The 21,522-nt window shown below is 40.1% G+C and overlaps 1 protein-coding gene across 1 annotated transcript in view; it reads left to right on the forward strand.

Moving 5' to 3' along the window:
• Positions 1-4,146, forward strand: part of BCHE (butyrylcholinesterase) — a 43,160-nt gene extending 39,014 nt beyond the window's left edge. The window contains exon 4 of the mRNA XM_039486937.1: positions 2,418-4,146. Within this exon, the coding sequence (XP_039342871.1) occupies positions 2,418-2,542 (125 nt within the window). The 3' untranslated portion in view covers positions 2,543-4,146. The remainder of the gene's footprint in view (positions 1-2,417) is intronic.
• The last annotated feature ends 17,376 nt before the right edge of the window (positions 4,147-21,522 follow it).

The raw sequence follows: 21,522 nt of genomic DNA on the forward strand, positions 1-21,522 counted from the left end.
GTAACTTCTGGTTCTTGTGTTAAGGAATAAATAACTCTTCCCTATTAACTTTCTCCACACCATTCATAATTTTATAGACCTCTATCATAACCCTCCTTTGTCATCTCATTTCTAAGATGAACTGTCCCAGTCTTTTTAATCTGCCTCTTATGGATGCTGTTCCATGCCCCTAATCATTATTGTTGTCCTTCTTTGTACCTCTCACATTCTAATATATCTTTTTTTTTTAAGATGGAGAAGCCAGAACTGAACTCAGTATTCAAGCTACAGGCATACCATGTAGTAGCATAATGATATTTTCAGTCTTATTATGTATCCCTGTCTTAATAGTTGCTAACATTCTGTACATTAATGAAAACATTAAGCAGATGTTTTCAGAGAACTATCCACAATGACTCCAAGATCTTTCTTGAGTGGTAGCAGCTAATTTAGACCCTATCATTTTGTATGTATAGTTGGGATTATGTATATCACTTTGCACTTCTCAACATTAAATTTCATCTGCCATTTTGCCCAGTCACCCAGTTTTGTGAGATCCTGCAGAAACTCTTTGCAGCCAGCTTTGGATTTGTCTTAAGTAATTTATTACTGTATGAAAACTTTACTACCTCACCGTGTAACACTTTTCCAGATAATTTATGAATATGTTGAACAGCACCGATCCCAGGACAGGTCTTTGGGGGACCCCACTGTTTACCCCTCTCCACTGTGAAAACTGACCAATTATTCCTATCCTTTGTTTCCTATGTTTTTAACTAGTTACAGATCACTGAGAGGACCTTTCCTCATATCCTGGTTACTTTTATTAAGAGCCTTCGGTATGGGACCATGTAGAAGGCTTTCTGAAAGTTCAAATACACCATATCAACTTGCAAGGATCATTCTTGTCCACATGCTTGTTGACTCCTTCAAATAATTCTAATAGATTGCTGAAAAGCCGTGTTGACTCTTACCTATCATGATCATGTATGGGTCTCATAATTCTGTTCTCTACTATAGCTTCAACCAATTTGCCTGGTACTGAAGTTAGGCTTACCAACCCGTAATTGCCAACATCACCTTTGGAGCCTTTTTTAAAAATTGGCATTACATTAACTATCTTCCAGTCATCTGGTACAGAGTCTGATTTAAGTGATAGGTAATATGCCACAATTAGTAGTTCTTCAATTTAATATTTGAGTTCATTCAGAACCTTTGGATGAATATCATCCAGTCCTGGAGAACTGATACTGTTTAATTTATCATTTTGTTCCAAAACTTCTTCTACTGACACCTCAATCTGGGATAATTCCTTTGATATATTACCTAAAAAGAATGGCTCAGGTGCAAAGATTTCATTTAGCTTCTCTGCAACAGACTTAACTTGAATGGAGCCGTGATTCCACCATGTATCTATGTTTTTGTACAGCCCTGGCATAAATCTGTCAGTGGTAGCGTGCCCCATATAGGAGCTATGTGAGGAGTGCAGGCGTGAGTTCACTTGCCCCCACCCCAACAGGTGCTGCAAGATGTATCTTTTTAGCAAGCCAGAGCTCATCTCTTTGGCCAAGGCCTCTTGGTTGTTTCATCTCCTCTCAGGGTCTCAGGTGATTCAACAAAACAGCCTGCAGGCAGCAAATGACCTTAAACAAAAGAAAGGAAAAGAAAAATCTGTCAGCAGTTCCCTCCAGAACATGGGCTGTTGTTACTTCAGAGGGCCCTGGGAGAATTACTGTCCACTTCAGGGTTCACTGGGCTCCAGTGCAAGTCTCAGTCCCCATCTCTCCCTTTTAGCTCAGGTGATCTGCACCCTCTTTCTGCAGACTGTCCCCTCTCCTGGGGCTGGAGAAATTCAACAGTCTGTTTCCTTTCCAGGGTTACCCCACCTGAGTGGAGTTCCCTCCCTTTAACAACTCCTCCAGTCCTGGAATGATTTGCAGGTGAGGAGGGCAGTGCCACTCCAGCCCAAAGCAGCTACTTAACCCCTTCCATACCACTGTAGGGATTATATACTCTATCACAAGCACCTAGCACAGTGGAGATATGATCCTTTTTGGGGTTTCTAGGCTGCACTGTAAACTATGTATTAAATCATTCTATTTTGATTAAAATAAACAGAGGTTGCTTTTGAAAGCTGAGATAAATAATACATGTTTATTTGATAAACATATATACAATGTAAAGAGAGCAAATTCATCTTCATAAATATATAATACCTAAGATTGTGCCAGAATGATAGTTCTTTATTTTAACTCACTACTTTCTGATGCAGTGCTAAAATGTTAGCCACTGAATTTCCAATAGTTGGGGATGAAAGAGAGGGAGGAGAAACTGTTGTGCCATCTAGAGGAAAATGGCACTGGTAATCAACATTATTTTTCAATTAATGTAAAAAAGATTCAAATTTAGATTAATACAACCCATTATGTGTTTTACAGGAAATATTGATGAAGCAGAAAGAGAATGGAAAGCTGGATTCCATCGCTGGAACAATTACATGATGGACTGGAAAAATCAATTTAATGATTACACTAGCAAGAAGGAAAGCTGTGCAGGTCTCTAATTAATAGGTTTACCCTTTCGAGAATGTCCATATTACCATTGATCAAGGTAAACATACCAGTAACTATCTAACGTGTTTAGCAATAAAGCATATTATGTAAATTAAACAAAATGTCATGAATATAATATTGATTCCCCAGATCTTTTAGTTTATATTCTACCTTGTATCTCAATAAACAATATAAGGCACTCATACCCTTTTAAAGCTTCAGAGTATGTCAAATAGGACTATAGATATTAAAGTATGAAGATTAATGATGTACATGTTATCATAAACACTAGCAGCTTAAAGTCTCACTTCAAGGAAACATTGTAATCTATTACAGAAAGTGTAATTTTTTAAAATAGAAATATCAGTATTTTATAATATTGTCTGGAAAGCACAACTGATGTAGATCTTTAGCGGCAATGTCACTGCATTATGAACCTTGCTTCAGTTGTAATTTAGTTGACATAAACAGATGATAACATTTCTGGACACAACAAATATTAACCATTTGTTAAATCAAAGGGTTTTTTAAGAGAGTTATTAAACCTTGAATAATTGCTTCTTTAAGGCCCAGTCCCTGGGAATCACCACACAGCCCATGTATTCATACATTAATATTCCCTACTAGGAGCCAGGGATAAAAAAAATCCTTCCCCTATGTTATAGAACCACTGTGGAGCCAGTCTGTGTAGCACCTCTGCTGTCCGTGATCCCACTCATCAGGGAGCAAAGGCTCAAAGTAACGGATCCACAGCCAGGGCCAGCCTTTCCCTGATCATCTCTCTCTCTCTCTTTGCCCTGTGCAAGACTTCCCTGTGGAGCTGGGCTCTGGATAGGGGATGCAAATGCCCACTGAGCACCCCCACCCTTGAATAATTCTGTCCCTTTTCACCCAGTGGAACTAGCCCAGATTCATTGTAGGGAGGAGCTCCCTGCACATTGAAGGATGGATTCAGATTTACTCCTAAGTGACTAGATTCAACATAGTGTCAGTCGCATCAGTTTACCAAAGACCAGAAATATAACCTCAGTTGTCCTGATTAGGTAGAAAAATTACAATCTGTAGAACATAGGCCCTATCCTGTAGTGTGTTGTCATTATTCTGGCAAGTCCCTCAGTGAAGTCATTGGGAGCTGAAGGAGATCCTTATTTTGCAGAAGTGGGCCCTTAGGTTTGTAGGACTGAGCCCCAGGTTTGGTTCATATAAAATCCTTCCTAATGTTTTCCACAAACTCTAACTGAATCTTTTTTGTGGATTCAAAACAAAAATGTGTATGACTATTTCCCCATTAATCTGTACTTCTTGGTTCTGGCTTGAATGGGAAGCAAAATGCCACAAAATACAGTAAGATGCTATCCTTGGTCCATCTGGAAGGAAGTATTATCAGAATTCTCCTGAGACAGCAGGCTTTGGTGAAATTCATAGTCCATTTTGGCAGACTGAAGAGATCTGGATAACACTAAGATGATGGAGAAGCAGATGAAAATAAAGATGTAAACTCCGAGAAAAAAGACTGACAGCTTCTTTTGCAACAAGCACTTTAGCTGATAAAATATGTTCACCCTTTTGATTAGGACAGTGTTTCCCAACCTTGGGACACCGCTTGTTTAGAGAAAGCCCCTGGCCGGCCGGGCTGGTTTGTTTACCTGCCGCATCTGCAGGTCCGGCTGATCGCGGCTCCCACTGGCCGCGGTTCGCCGCTCCAGGCCAATGGGGGCTGCTGGAAGTGGCAGCCAGTATGTCCCTCAACCTGCGCCGCTTCCAGCAGCCCCCATTGGCCTGGAGCGGTGAACCGCGGCCAGTGGGAGCCGCGATCGCCCGGACCTGCGGACGCGGCAGGTAAACAAACCGGCCTGTCCGGCCAGAGGCTTTCCCTAAACAAGCGGCATCCCAAGTTTGGGAAACACTGTATTAGGGGATATACATTTCTTGTACAAATTCTTGGAAGTCAGTACCAGAACTTTTATCACAACTTATTGGAAGACCAGTTTCCTGGATTACAACCTGCACAATCAAAAGGCCATCAGTTTTTTGGACAGGCAATTACCATACATAAAGTAAGGAATGCAAATCGTTAACTACAACGTGTCTACACTAAAAAGTTAGGTCAACCCAGCTATTGCATTCAAGGTTTTAAAATATCCACTCGAGCAGTGTAATTAACCCGACCTAATCACTGATGTAGACAGTGCTAGGACTACTGAAGAATTCTTCTGTCAACCTAACTATCATATCTTAGGAAGGTGGATTACCTACACCGGTGGATGAACTCTTCACATTAGCATAAAACAAGAATGGACAGACCAATGGTCCATCTAGCCCAGTATCCTAGAACAGTGGCTGGTTCCAGATTCTTCAGAAGGAGTGAGCAGAAGAAGGCAACTATCGAGTGAGTCAATGCCTGTCGTAGGGTGACCAGATGTCCTGATTTTATAGGGACAGTCCCGATATTTGGGGTGTTTTCTTATATAGGCTCCTATTACCCCCCACCCTCTGTCCCGATTTTTCAGACTTGCTGTCTGGTCACCCTAGCCTGTCGTCAAGTCCCAGCTTCTAGCAGACAGAAGTTGGGGTTGCTTCCCTGACCATTTTAACTAATAGAGTAGGTAGTGAGTACATCGAAGAGCTACAGAAGTGCAGCTGTAGACAAGCCCTAGATTTTGCAAAAACTCTGTGTATCGTGTATCATGTTTATAGTATATATACATTTATGGCACTATATAAATTACTATTGTTATTGATGATAATATTATAACATGCAGGATTGTGGTGATCTACAGAGTACTGAATGTTTAGTACCTTCTATCTGCCTATCCTCTGCTATTCAGACCATTGGAAAAATTTGCTGAAAGATTATGAGTCTCTGTGCATCACCCATCTGGTTCTTTTGGTTCAGAAGGCAGTCCTTTTGTATTGACTTAATGGATATGATTTTTTAAAAGCGCTCATTGTGGGCTTAACGCTGTCAAAAGTGTCAATAGTGAATCTCAAAGGAAGCAAAGTTAGGTCAACCCTGAGTATTTTTGAAAATCACACCCAAATTCTTGGTGTCTTCCTTTCAAGCCATTTCAGTTTGTTTCTGAAAATGAGATGAGCAACAACACTTTTTTTAAAAAAAATTCAGGCCTAACAAACATACAACTATTTTTTAAAAATTAATCATTTAAAAGATATGTAGTATTTTTTTTCTGTTTGTACTGCGTGGGGCTGGATGAATGTATCTGAAGTATAAAACTCTTTTTACAATTTGTAGTTGGACATTGAAACATGAAATCCTAAGAGAGGTTGGAGGAAGGGAGGGGAAGACAAACTGAATAAAATTAAACTTAAACCCATTCATTTGTTGGCTTGCTGACTTTGTTGGTGTGAATATATTTTATGCTTTCATTTTTCTTGCCCTGGGAAAGGATTTTGTAAAATACCATTACTACATCATTCCTATGCTGTGCTGATTTCATTTAGTCATATGTCTCTATCCTACACTTATGCAAATATAATAAGACCTGTCATAAGTGACTAATGAAGGGAACAGCAAAAAATCAGTCACCCACTGTAGGTGGTTCATAGCTAAATGTCGAAAAAAATTGTACTAGAAATTGAATGAGGATACTTTAAAGTAGTTGCTTAAGACAGTCATTGCCTATTGGACAGATACCTTAATATAGATTTTACTATGTATATATTGTGGTTAATGATATTGCTATTGGCTCAAAAGGGGATTGCAACCAGGGGTTGATGGGGAAGATCTGCTGTTACGCTACTCACACACCCTCTCAGGATCCAAACACTATCATACCAGAGTGGTTTTTAGTTTCTGAAAACATGGTTAGCAGTGCAATTAACAATGATGACATTTAAATTAATGCCATTAGGCTTAAGAGTTAACATCACACTGATTTGAGTGGGGTCAGTTGACACCTAGTTTAGAGAAATTGGGCTAACTTCCTCATAGTGTTGCCACAAGCCTAGATACCAAAGTTATTGTTGCTCTGTAAATACATAAAGGGATAGAATTTGGGTCATTGTTTCTATCTATCAACAGGCTTAGTAAAACAACACAAACATGGCTATCCTTATGATACTTAAAACAACACTGTGTCAATTCATATTTTGAAAATGAAATTTAAATGTAAACAATGGAATAATTGATGGAGCAACCAAAAATTGCCTTTACATTGTACAATGTATAGACTCAATATGAATTATGTACATTTAGGCCTCTGTACCATTCCTATTACACAGAGGCAGTAGACAGACTATCTTTTAAACTACATCATAATGTTGTGATTTTTAATTTATCAAACATTATGGGGTCTGAACTCCACTGTGTAACTTAATATCAAAGCAACCTAACCCATTGCTATAGGCAGATAACATACAGCTTAGTCTGAAAAATATTAAAAGTAGAAATATTTATATCAAAAAGTTGCCTTCATCTCAGCCATGTTATGGGTCACACTTCCCCTGGCTCCACACTGGTTCTGTGACATCAGCAATAGCTGATTCAGATGGACATCATAACCATCCTAGTACTGCTTTTACACCTGCAATATGTCCAACTATTAAAGAACAGCATAGGTCATCAGTACCAGCCGGCACACTGAAAACCTCACAGCCTCCTTGCTCTTCCTGCTCCTCCAGTGAATTAACTGTTAAAAAGCCAAGACACATTCCAGGGTTAGCAAGAATTAAAGGACGTGGAGGAGCTTGCTAATGTGGATACACTAAGCATTATGGTATCCCTGCTGTGCTAATTTCACTGAGTTGAAGAAATAGGTTAGGAATCTGACAGTGATTCAGAATATGGGCGAGGAATGAGAGCAGCAGCTCTGGCCCAAGCGTGCAGCCTATTGGGGAGATGCGTTAGTGCCAGCTGACTACTTTCTTGCTTGTCTTTCTCTCTCACTCTCTGTGTAGCTATGGGGATTTGCCAACAAATCTGTCTGCTCTTGGCTAGCTAGCAATTGCAAAACCAAGCACCTGTGTAACAGATATGTGCAGCTGTATATGTTTACCACTGCTGATCCATCTGTAGTACATGCCACATGCCAGTTGATTCATTCTGGGTGGATTAGGAGCAAGAATCCATTAGAGAAAATCCCTAGCATAATTAACAAAAATAACTCATTTTTATCTCTCTTCAGTAACTTACGTTTCTAGGTGGTTTTCTGGTCCTATGTAGCAAGGCACGGGGGGGAAGAATTTATCATAGCCTTTGACTCTAATAAGGTAGGTCTTTCTACCTGGTGAGCTAAGACAGCCACTGCACTAACTCAACCTGTAGAAATAACAGATGTTAACTTTAGTGGTTCTGAATCCCTCCTATACCCTCTTTTTTTGTCTTAAAATTTCTTTGGGGGCCTTTATTCTTCCCCTAGCAAATAATAGAAGCTCTCACATGCTTTTCTAGTCTAGTTCTAGGAGCATCACTCCCCTTATTTTTTTCTTATGCAGTTTGAATGTTCTGAATTTTTCAAATTACCCCAATTTCTACTCTGTACCTATTTCAGTTGCTCTGTGCCAACTTCTTTTAGTTGCTTTTAAATTCAACTATGTTTATTCCCTAGAGCTTTCTACTTTATATATAAAACAATGGAAAGCTCTAGAGAATATATATTCTCTCTATCTATATATATCTATTCTCTATCTATATATATCTATAGATATATATAGATATATAATTACTCACTTTATCCCTCAATCTCTTTCTATGTTAGTATAGTGCATTTTACTTTTCCATTTAATCATTTCTTCTATTTCCTTTTTTTAAGGCTGATGCAGTTTAAAAAATATATATAATTCACAATCCAATCCAGTTTACTCTTTTTCTCTTAGACACTGTAGAGAGTGTTCCTTTATAGGATCTCATAACAGCCAATAGGATAGCTGGATTTTTTGAGAGAGCAGGTAATTTTCTGAGCAACAAAACACTTTGCAGTTGTGCATGATAAGGTAGGAGTAATCAAAACCCAAGTTGATTACTGCAAGAATCGAAAGGAATTTCTCAGTATATTCAACAGTGCAAAACTGGCAGGGTATGTTACAGGGTTTTTCTTTTTCCTCGGGGCCACTGTCACAGACAAAATACTGGACTTGATTAGCCTATGGCTTAGTTCCTAAATTGCTGTGTGTTGTTCATATGCACAGTCTTTATGAATAAGCTTGTTAGTACATTGTATCCCACAAATATATTTTTAACCTCCGTAAGAAATATTGATTTGTCTGATGAAAACTTACTTTTAAAAAGTTGATGTATAAAACACATCTATTACTCATACCTCTAAATCCTATTGGTTTAAATATGTTCACAGAACTTTCTGATATAATGCACAAAGCAGGCAAATTTCTCATTCAACCAGTTAAAAGTCCAAAAGCATTTACACAGACTTCAGTTGACTTAGAACCAAATCTTATGCCCTAAAGTAATTAACTAATTTAGTAATGCTCATAAGGAGAGATAATTCCTTCCTGATCCCTGCAGAAATCTTGATGAATGAATATTGATTACCCCGTCTTTGTATTCAAGCCTACAAAATGTTTTTGGTAGACTAGATTGGATGTACAATACTCAGAAAAACTTTGATGCATAGACTTAATGACTACAATGCAGTGATGTGATGCTAAAGTCAATGCAGGTGTGCACTTTAACAGGGTTTTAATTGGGTTGCAGGTGATTATAAATAAGGTTCACAAACGTTATGAAAGGAAAAAGATGGGTGATGGTAGATTAGGGCAGGAGAGGAGGGTACTTTGTGTCACGTCTCTTTGCTTCGTTTCACTTCACTTCGTGTCTCTTCTGGATCCCAAAATAAAGTCTAGTTGTGGTACAGTAGTTGCTATGCCAATGTCAATAAAGGGAGAAAGGTTGTTTGATATTGTTCTGCTCCCTAGCAGCATCACAAAATACATGACTAACCCAGTGGCTTCATTGTAGCAATACATACTCTTGGAGGTCAGTCATAGTTTTCCAGTCATATCCGTGTGCAGAACGTATTACCTTTTCCTTAACAATACTGAAAGACAGGATAGAGTCCAGGGCCTTAACTAATGTTATGTCCATTTCAGATCTGAATAGGAACTAATCTCTTGTATGATGCCTCCCAATTAACATACATACAAGTGAGAGAATACATTCTCCTGTCTCTTCAAGTTCTGCTTCCATTTTAATTTATTCCAGAGCTTCAGCAGCTAATGCTTTAGCCACTATTAATAGAATAATGTACAAATGGTGTAGGTGGTTCTTGCAGTTTGGAGTGCTGTGGTTAATTTCTTTAATTTATAAAGTATTTATAAGTCTTAGTTATACTGAGCAATGGTAAAAATGTGTAGGCAGAAAGCAGTTATCTCCACACCTCTCAATCTTCCAAATTAAATTCACTCTTGCTGCATGTCTAATCACTTCAGGGTACCTCATCATCTTCTCTCTATTACAGGCTACATAGCACCATTTCTTGCAAAATAGATATGTATATTTCAGTGAAGGTATTTAGACTGATCTTATTTTATTATCTCATCTGTGAGGAGGAATTAAGGGGGTTAACTCAGAACCAGCCCCAAGACATTTGACTGATCATTCATCAAGAATTGTTTAGAAAGTAATTCATGTTGATTTTATTTAGGACTGTGGTAGCTAGTATGAATTACACATTCAAAACAATATTTCTGAAATATTAAAACTTTCTCCAACTCACTAATTACAGAGCTGCACATTTTATAGGTATAGCTAGTTGGAGTTACCCCAGAGCCACTAAATAATATTGATGTGCATGACTGTTAAGATTTTTGTTTGAAATCAGGAGAAATGAGGCATAGTGGAAAGATTGTATTTATTTATTTATTTGTAAGTTCATTTATATTTGCAGGATTTATTCATCTGGAAAGATTACTTTTTTTTCTGTTTCAACAGGTTAGATTGCTAGCTAGGAATTCATTCCATTTGGTATTTCATCTGCAGTGCTATAAATGTAAGTGAAAATATACTTCAGGAAACTATCCTGACCTGCAGGGGGAAGAAGTTGATGGATTAATAGTTTTATTTTTCCCCGTCTCTTCTTTCTAAGATTATATCATAATAAAGAGCTTCTCCTTCTGATTCAGATAAAACTCCCACTGGAGTCACAAATTTGAAGTCAGCAAGAGTTCTTAGAAACCAAAACAACAGGCTCAAATTCGAGTTTATCATAGAAATGGTCAGCCTGATTTGGCATACCACACTTCATGCCTGTCTTAGGGAATGACCTTGTGATTCCTGTTCTCTTAATCAAAACATTCTGGGGCCTAGATCTTCTGCCATTGAACTAAAGACAGTTTTGTCTTTGCAGGAAGAGATCCTTGACTGATATTTACAAATCTTTTTACTCCACCCTCCTCTCCCAATTCTTCAGGTGAGAGACATTTAATATCATATTTAGAAAAAAAGATCCCCACCAACTCCTGTTGCACACACTTATCCTCCTGGGAATACATACTTTCTCTTAGTGACAAGGTCAATGGCAGAGCAAAGCTGGGGACAATCTGGATCACATGCTGCCTTTGCAGGGGAAAATTCCTTTGAAGTTAAAAATTGAATTCATCTGCTTTTCATTTTCTGAATTCCTGTCCAATTCTTCCCAGGAAGAAGGAAGGATTTGAAAAGGGACAAGGTGTGGAGAGAAAGATAAGAAAAGGAAGCAAAAATATGGAGAACTAGTCCCTCAGAATCCTTGGCCTATTCTGTAAAGTATCTTCAGTTCTGCCTAGCTACACTCTCCTCCCAGTGTCAAAGCTCTGAAGAGCCTGTTGCCACAGATTTTTTTCCCTGGGTTTGAATCAACCTAAACCTATGAGGGAATTGGAAGTAATGGATGAGGAGTGATGACTAACTGTACTTTTGAGTAGATTCGACTAGCTACAACCTTCTTGGAGATTTTTTTCAAACAAAGGAGATAAGAAAGGAAACTAAAAGGAGGAATAAATCATCAATTTTCATCATGTCACAAGCTTAACCAGGGCATGCCTCACTGCTCTGTTCTGGGACTGGTGTTCTCTAATATATTTGTTAATGATTTGGAATAAGGGATGAGCAGTGAGGTGGCAACATTTGTAGATGAGACAAAATTATTTTTTGGGGGAGGGCAGGGATAGCTCAGTGGTTTGAGCATTGGCTCACTAACCCTAAAGTTGTAAGTTTAATACCTGAGGGGGCTAGTTGGGGATTGGCCTCCCTTGGAGCAGGGGGTTAGACCAGATGACTTCCTGAGGTCCCTCCCAACCCAGGTATTCTATGAATGAGAATGAATTGAGGCTCAGTAGGCTTCACATGTGAGGAGATATTGAAAAGTTAGTGCTAAAAAGACCCTTGAAAGGGATATAAAACCTCATGCTCCAGGGTTAAAGCCATTTTTTAATTACTAGAGCTCACCATATGACTTTATTGTAGGGGAGGAGGTAATCCCACATATGTCTACTGAAGTGTTTCATTTCTTTTTCTGAAGTTTTTGGTGCAGGCCACTGTCAGAGACAGAAACTAGGCTAAATGAACTGTGAGTCTAATCCAGTCTAGTAGTTCCTATGTACCTATATATTCAGATATAGGTCAGTAACTGGAAAAAAATATCAAGAGATGGTGCCTTGAGCAAGAGTCCAAGAATAGCTTTCTAAAAGAGAGGCACTGACAACCAACTACTGTAATAGCTCCCAATCACTGGCCTTCAAATGCAAAGAAGGAGCATAGATATGATTCATGCACATTCCCAGTACCTCAGTGAGTGATTTCAGCTGAAACTGAAGTTGAGAAACCTCCAAGTTTAACTCAAGACACACTTCTCCTCTTACAGAGACATAATTTGAGCCAGATCCCACCAATCTTATCTACCACTGTAGTGGGGTGGTTACCCACTCCTGCCCTGAGGGGTTTAAAAAGTGGCCTGGGAGGGCTTGAAAGCTGCAGCTCTAAAAGCTGGCCTGATTGGGGAAGTGACTGCAGCTGGGCCACACCCTAATCAGGCCACAGCTGGCCTGTATAAAAAGGCCAGGGAAGCCAGGAGCTAACAGTCTCTCTCTCTCTGTAGCAGGAGAAAGGTCTGGCTGCAGGGAGCTAGACATAGGATACCTGAGTGGAGCAGGGCTGGGGAAAGGTAGAGGAGCTGCTGCCTGGAAAGCCCCAGGCTGCAGCCTAGCATTAAGCCAAGAGGTAGTGGGGATTGCAGAGGGGCAGCCCAGGGGTAGGCAAAGGCAGCAGGTCCAAACCCCTTTGCCTATGATGAGTGGCTGATTCTGCAGTCTGCCCCAGTGAACGGAGGCTAGATGGAGACTGGGCAGTAGCCAAAACTGAGGCAAAGTGGGGATAGTAGGTTGGGGGTTCCCCAGGGAGGGGAGACCCAGATTGGTGGGGTACTGCCATGGGGCAGCACCCCAGTTAAAAGGGCACTGGAGTCCAGGGAGGGACACAGGGGCCAAGAGGACAAGCAGATCACTGGCCTGCCGAGGGCGCTCCTGGCTGGAAGTGAGCTAATTCCCGAAGACGACCAGTAGGAGGTGCCGCAGGAATGAGTCCGCATGTCTATAACCACTTAATTTGAAAATTCCTAACAGCAAGATACACTCAGTTGTCACCAGACATGAACATGCCATATTAAGGTTTTAACCATCCTGAACAGTTCCCACACAGTCAAGGCTAAGATTTTAAAAAGTCTTTCTACTACAGTCAGTCAGAATGAGATGTCAGTCCCCAACATGCTAGCTATCTTCTTCCCACTTAATTATTCTCAGGTCTTCTGAGTACCTCACTGTTTTGTAAGTATGATGATGATAGAAGACAATAAAATATAATTTCCCATCAGACAGAGTGGTCTGTTAGCAAGAGAGTAACCTCCCTGTACTCCCATTAAACCCAGTCCTTTTCTCTGATGAGTACAGGTGATCCCCAGCCTCATAATATGTGTGTGAGAGAGAGGCCACCACTGATAGATCTCTTTGAATAACAGAGATTACCACAATTCAGTGAGAACACTGGGAGGTAAATTTGCACAGACTCATTTAAATTATGATGTCATCACCTCCTCTTGCAGATAAACTGTGCAATTTATATTAATATAAAAGCATGCTTTGTGCCAAGCCATTCAATATTGCGTTCTTTTATCTCTATTTTCCCAAGAAAAGTTACCCATGCAGCATAATCAGTAACAAAGCCCATATTAGCTTGCATCTTATCCAAAAGATCCTAAAAATAGTGTACCATGAGGCTATAGCTTTGCAAGGAATTTGCCGCTGTCTAGACACACACAAGTTTAGATTTGTAAAATGCATTAAGGACCTTGTTAATGTAATTAATGGATTTAATAAAGCAGATATTACCTAAAGTGGTACAGCTATTGGTCAATAACTCCTCCTTAACTGCCTATATTACTACCATTTTATTTCAACATTTGGCTTCTTACCCTTTGATCTGCTCATTATCTTTTTACACTTTGATCCTCTTTGTGATTCCTTGGAATGCAAATTGATCCATTAATTATCCAAACTCCCTACATTTTACAGAATGTACATTTCTTCTGACCATCATCACCTTCCATCATATAAATACTTATAATCTTTCCATTTAGTGTATCTGACATAATAAGTATTCTTTGGGGATGAATATTACAATTAAAGGTACAATCAGACTTCCATTTATAATCCTTTGGGCTGGAATTTCCAAAGGGGCCTGGTGGAGTTAAGATCTGATTCTCCTTTAATTTCAATTAAATATGGATGCCTAACACGCTCAAGTTCTTTTGAAAATCCCCACTTTAGTTATCACCACTTCATAACTTTCTGAAACTTCCCCAAATGTTCCTTATTGGGGTTTGGGTTCCATGATTGGTTTGTTTCACTTTGGAGAATCTGAGCAAAATGCATTTAAGTGCTTTGAGTTGTGTAATGTGGAAAACATGGATTTCCTGATGTAAAAACATTTTCTATGTTTTGTTTTTGTTTTGGGTTTTTTTTGGTATGTGCATGCATGTGTATCTCATGAATGACCAAACTTTACAAGTAGAAGCTTTCATCTTCCTCTCTCAGAGATTGTCTAATAGTTTAAGTGGAATCTAAGCATGTTTTAAAGTAAAAGAGTTTGAGCAATTTAAATCACTCTTTCACTTGTACAGTACAGAAGTTAAAGTGAAGTGACGGAAGTGTGGTGTTTATGAGACTTATGGAGAAAAAGGAGGGCTCAGTGGTTGGAGTGGTGGCCTGGATCAGTATTCAATTCCCTGCTGTGACATAAACTTGCTGTGTGAACTTGGGCAAATCATTTATCCTCTCAGTGTCTCCATTTCCAGTCTGTAACATGGGAATAGTAGCACTTCCCTGCTTCACAGCAATGTTGTAATTATATAAATGCACTAGGGACTGTGAGATTCTCAGATACTATAGTAATGGGGACCATATAGCTGGGTCTTAGCTCTATAGCAATAATAATGTTGCCCTTTCTTCTGATACCAGCTTCATCTCTCAGCCAAGTGGTAACAGGTCAGCTTGCCAGTAGAAGAGAGATTAGTTACAAGGAGTTTGGGCTAATTTCTAAGTGCAACTAATTTTATTTATACACCAGCCTCAGAAAAGAAGTGCTCAGACAGCATACAGACAGTCTCTTTTCAGGACTCTCAGTCCAACACCAATGCTTTGTTCCCAGGGAGCAACACTGTCTTCAAAATTAACCTTAATCAGAGACTAAGGCACACAGCAAACTCTCCTGCTCCTCTCTCCAGAAATTGTCTGTACAAAGAACATTGCATGACCCCAAAATGAACAAGATTATATCATTTTTCCCATTTGCTCACATGCTAAGAAAGATAATCATAAAAACTATGTGTAACAGTGCCACCTGGCCGTGCTTGCATAATGATATCAATATATAATGCCAAAGCCAGTTAGTTATATAGTGCTTCTGTTTCACTGTGGAGTTCCATTGTTATATAACCAGAATGTTTACACCTGAAGATTACTCTAATTTACACCATCCATGAAGTGGGTCCTTCCAGCTCAGCATACAGAACAGCAATCAATGCAAGACCCTTACACTGTTCCACCACTCTGACGAAGAAGGCTGACATGGATATGCAGCTTAGTCTGGATCTAGGAACTCCTTGAGGTCTAATCTGGTCTATTTAAACTAACTGAGTTCCAGTTGCTCTGTCTAATGAGGATAAATGAAGATTCTTGGGATTTCAAAATCTCTGGTTTCACTCTTCACTTGAGTGGGAGCAGAGTGAGGCCAATGCTGAGCACTTTTGAAAATCTCACCCGTAGAGCACTACATAGCATAAATGTTAAGGTCTATTTTTGTTAGGATAACATGACACTTCAGCTCGCATATCCATTCAGTACATCAGTTGAGATTGCCAGCCAAATTTGTGATGTCCACTCAGAAATAGAATGAGACAACCTCTCATGTCCCAAAACCTACTGAACAGCCATCAGATGGCTTCCATTGTTTATGGAATATGTTTTTCTTCAACATCCTTTCTGCTGCAAAGATATTTGAATAAACCTTCCTTGTTGTTTGAAATAATCATTTGAGCTCTTTAATGTACCATGCTTCTCATTTGTCTGTCTCCCAATCCCCATTATCAGACTATTTATGTGACCTATGAAAAATGCAAGGAGTAAAACATGCTGTGTGAAAAAGATGCTGTTCTCCAGAAAAATTTGAAGAATCTTATATGAATTACCTTTCTTTCACTAAAATATTATAAAGACAACTTGTGTTTATTGAATAAAGTCTTTGCACATTCGTACTTAACTGCACTGACCTATGTTCCCTTTCCCTTTTTAGACTCACTTGACTGCATTTCAGTTGCAGACTTTTACATTAGTTCTTAAATATTTCACATTTTCCTGCACTATGAAGCACTTGCAGTTGTTCAGTAATCGGGTTGTTCAATTGGCTGGAGATTCCTTGCCATGTAAAAGTGAACAGAGAGGTCCTCCAGAAAGAGAAGGGTCTCTGAAATACAGCAGGCCATTTCGCTGTAACTGAAGCAAGTAATGGAGAATTTGTAAAATAAAATGTAAAGGAATGAATTGTGGTCTGCAATAAATACTTGCATTGCTCGAAGGGTATTTCCTTTTGAATTATAGGATTTCTGATTCACTGGTTGAGAATCAGGGCTTATCTGCTCAACTTCACTTTATAGTCCCCTAGCCAGATATTTTAGCTGCTTCTGAGACACACTATAATTCAATAATATCAGCACAGCTCAATACATTTATTGTAGATCTGAGGTTTTCCTAACAGAACCAGAAATATGATCAAAATTGCTGAGACTGTAGATTTTCTTCAGTATCAGCTCTACTAAAGGGCAAAACTTTTTGTTGCTTCCTTGGCTAGCACTCAACACCAGCAAGTATTTTGAAGTGAATGATAATGTGACCACCCAATCTGCTCCCCAATTTCAGTTTGATACTACTTGGCTTGCTGCCAAAATTGAAATCTAAAAGAACTGGCTAATCAACAAGCTGTATGAGGAAGAGAACTTGCACTGCCTCCAGAAATATGTCCCCTGCTTTAAATTTTGCACAATAGTTATCCCAATCAATATTTTAGTAATTAAAATCCAGCAAGTGACAAGTGTTGGCTCGCTTAATGTGAACCCATTTCCAAAGTTGCTATTTCCAACTGCCCTGGCGGGTCTCTAGCAGCATCCAAGGATCGTAACATTTTTATGCTCTTTAAATTTCTGTCCAAACTGCCTCAGCCAAAACATTTATAGGATTTCTCTCTGAAGATTAATATCATCTCTCACTACTAGTCACCCCATTTTGTGCTTTTCCCCATCTCTTCCTCCAGTAAATTGCATCTGGTATTTTAGTCCCTTGTTCATTTTCATGATTCAGCCATACCTCTGTTATTCTGATAATATAGTAATTTTTGAAAATATGTATCTCCCATTCAGCAGTCTTATTATTATGTATGCCCCAAGCACTGGAATAGGAGGTTGCTTTTTTCCTCTCTTTCTCTTACTGTAGCTTTCCTTTGCTTTCCCTTGCCACTATTTCCTATGCTGTTAATCAGTGATTATGTTACCTAAAGATATTGGCAGTACTCCTGTAAATCCCTTTGCTTCATCACTACTTATCAAACAACAAAAAAAGGCACAGTAATTTTCCATAGTGGTTGCCAATCTGTGTATTTCCATATACAGGATTTCAGCTGCAGTCCATCTCTTAAAAATGTTGCTTTCCCTCACTACCATTCTAAGTTGTTTAAAGCTATAAAAGCTTCAGGCTAACACAGGATGCCTATTGTTCTTTCTTTTCCAAAGTCTAGACTTTGACCTCCTGGCTCCCATTGGTAATTAACATACCAAGATGTTCATTAAGGTCCCAGGAAAATAAATGATGCTCTTTTCAAGTGTCTTTGCTTTCCTTTTCTAGCATTATTTGTTTCAAGCAAGTTCAATTCTCTCCATTAGGGGCCTAATCCAAAGGCTTTTGAAGTCAAGGAGAGCCGTTCCTTTGACTTCTGTGGGCTTTGGATCAAGCCCTGACTGTGTAGTTGGGCACCTCTTTGGCTGTATAGCAGAAATTAAGGAATTTATTTATGACAAGGAGGAAGAATATGTGGGTCATCTCATGTAACAGCACGTGTGGCATTTGCCTAAGAACTGCTATGGTTGTTGACTGTCTCTTTATCCTTGATACCAGAAAGACTTAAAAAAGACTGAGATGCCAATTTAGTAGTAAATAAAATTACTATCTGTAAAATTTAGCACTGCATCTCTTCTCACCAATGCTCGGGTGTTAGATGGTAATTATTTTATAGTATAAATATCCTTCCTTTCTGGTCTCTTCTCGTATTATTTAAGCAAGCCACTTTACACTAATAAAGGGAACTGGATTAGCCCTGCCACATTATTTTTATTGGTATTTTGACCCTCCGCTTCATGAACTGAACTCCACGCGGGGGCAGCTCCAGGCACCAGCGCAGCAAACACGTGCCTGAGGCGGCAAGCCGTGGGGGGCGGGCTGCCAGTCACTGTGAGGGCAGCAGTCAGGCAGCCTTCAGTGGCCTTTTTCCCTGGGAGGTCCGCCAGTCCCACGGCTTTGGCGGCAATTTGGCGACAGGTACGACGAATGCACGGGACCAGCAGATCACCCACAGAACCGCCACCAAATCCGCGTGACCAGCAGACCTCCCACAGAAACGTCGCTGAAGGCTGCCTGACTGCCATGCATGGGGCCGGAAAAAACATAGAACCGCCCCTGACTCCACGTAACTTATTATCACTGAATTTTGTAGCTGATAAGTGTCAGTAGCATCCTTGTGGCCATTCTGGCGTTGTGGCGCCAAACACCTCTGAAAATCAGACCCTAGGCATATAATATTAAGCTCCCAAAGTTGAAACCCCCAAAGTTATGGATCCTTTTCATATTTTAGTCCTCTTTGCTCTCCCAAGGAGAACTTAATTTTGTTCCTTCTTGTTTTTTTAAAATATGAAATAAAGCCAACTTTATTGAAAACACGTGTTTGCTCTTTGTGTATGACAAAACAAGCACATACAATAGGCTGGTATATAAATATCCAAGTCTCATTACATGGAATTCTGGCTTTATTGAAGTCAAGGATAAATTTGCTATTTAATAAAATGGGGCAAGGATTCAACCCATTGATTTTCATTGACACTGCTTCTGGAGAAAGGTACTAGTCAGCACATACTAATCTGGCCCAGAGTTTGTAAATAGTGTTATACTGTAACTACTGACGCAGCCAACATATTTTACACCTGTTTAAGCAGCTAATAATATCTCACCTAATTTGTTGAAAGACATACAATTTATCTATGCTAATACTTTTAGTTGGAATTTGGTGGTACATCCCACCTGAGTTTCAGAAACACTTGCAAATTGTGTGTTGGCAAGTGAAGTGTTTGCCATTAGCCGCTTTAGGACACGGTTCCTATCCATCATGGATAGTCCTTGTTCAACATTTCTTCAGAGCCTGGGAAACAAGCAGGGAGAACTGGAATTCCTGGCACAGTCAATGAATTATGATGTGATTGGAATAACAGAGACTTGGTGGGATAACTCACATGACTGGAGTACTGTCATGGATGGATATAAATTCTTCAGGAAGGACAGGCAGGGCAGAAAAGGTGGGGGAGTTGCATTGTATGTAAGAGAGCAGTATGACTGCTCAGAGCTCTGGTATGAAACTGCAGAAAAACCTGAGAGTCTCTGGATTAAGTTTAGAAGTGTGAGCAACACGGGTGATGTCGTGGTGGGAGTCTGCTATAGATCACCAGAGCAGGGGGATGAGGTGGATGAGGTTTTCTTCTGGCAACTAGCACACATTACTAGATGACAGGCCCTAGTTCTCATGGGAGACTTTAATCACCCTGATATCTGCTGGGAGAGCAATACAGTGGTGCACAGACAATCCAGGAAGTTTTTGGAAAGTGTAGGGGACAATTTCCTGGTGCAAGTGCTGGAGGAACCAACAAAGGGCAGAGCTCTTCTAGACCTGCTGCTCGCAAACCGGGAAGAATTAGTAGGGGAAGCAAAAGTGGATGGGGACCTGGGAGGCAGTGACCATGAGATGGTCGAGTTCAGGATCGTGACACAAGGAAGAAAGAGAGCAGCAGAATACAGACCCTGGACTTCAGAAAAGCAGACTTTGACTCCCTCAGGGAACTGATGGGCAGGATCCCCTGGGAGAATAACATGAGGGGGAAAGGAGTCCAGGAGAGCTGGATGTATTTTTAAAGAATCCTTATTGAGGTTGCAGGAAAAAAACCATCCCAGTATATAGAAAGAATAGTAAATACAGCAGGAGACCAGCTTGGCTTAACAGTGAAATCCTTGCTGATCTTAAATGCAAAAAAGAAGCTTACAAGAAGTGGAAGATTGGACAAATGACCAGGGAGGAGTATAAAAATATTGCTCAGGCATGCAGGAGTGAAATCAGGAAGGCCAAATCGCACTCGGAGTTGCAGCTAGTAAGATATTAAGAGTAACAAGAAGGGTTTCTTCAGGTATGTTAGCAACAGGAAGAAAGTCAAGGAAAGTGTGGGCCCCTTACTGAATGAGGGAGGCAACCTAGTGACAGAGGATGTGGAAAAAGCTAATGTACTCAATGGTTTTTTTGCCTCTGTCTTCACGAACAAGGTCAGCTCCCAGACTGCTGCACTGGGCAGCACAATATGGGGAAAAGGTGACCAGCCCTCTGTGGAGAAAGAAGTGGTTCAGGACTATTTAGAAAAACTGGACAAGCACAAGTCCATGGAGCCGGATGCGCTGCATCCAAAGGTGCTAAAGGAGTTGGCAGATGTTATTGCAGAGCCATTGGCCATTATCTTTGAAAACTCATTGTGATCGGGGGTGGTCCTGAATGACTGGAAAAAGGCTAATGTAGTTCCCATCTATAAAAAGGGAAGAAGTAGGATCCGGGGAACTACAGGCCAGTCAGCCCTACCTCAGTCCCTGGAAAAATCACGGAGCAGGTCCTCAAGGAATCAATTCTGAAGCACTTAGAGGAGAGGAAAGTGATCAGGAACAGTCAGCATGGATCCACCAAGGGCCTGATTAACCTAATTGCCTTCTATGATGAGATAACTGGCTCTGTGGATGAGGGGAAAGCAGTGGATGTGTTATTCCTTGACTTTAGCAAAACTTTTTGCAGAAAAGGACGTAGGGATTACAGTGAACGAGAAGCTGGATATGAGTCAACAGTGTGCCCTTGTTGCCAAGAAGGCTAATGGCATTTTGGGCTGTATAAGTAGGGGTATTGCCAGCAGATTGAGGGACGTGATCATTCCCCTCTATTCGAAATTGGTGAGGCCTCATCTGGAGTAGTGTGTCCAGTTTTGGGCCCCACACTACAAGAAGGATGTGGAAAAATTGCAAAGAGTCCAGCAGAGGGCAACAAAAATGATTAGGGGTCTGGAGCACATGACTTATGAGGAGAGGCTGAGGGAACTGGGATTGTTTAGTCTGCAGAAGAGAAGAATGAGGGGAGATTTGATAGCTGCTT

The sequence above is a fragment of the Mauremys reevesii genome, linkage group 9 (genome assembly GCF_016161935.1).
Source record: "Mauremys reevesii isolate NIE-2019 linkage group 9, ASM1616193v1, whole genome shotgun sequence".
Lineage (NCBI taxonomy): Eukaryota > Metazoa > Chordata > Testudines > Geoemydidae > Mauremys > Mauremys reevesii.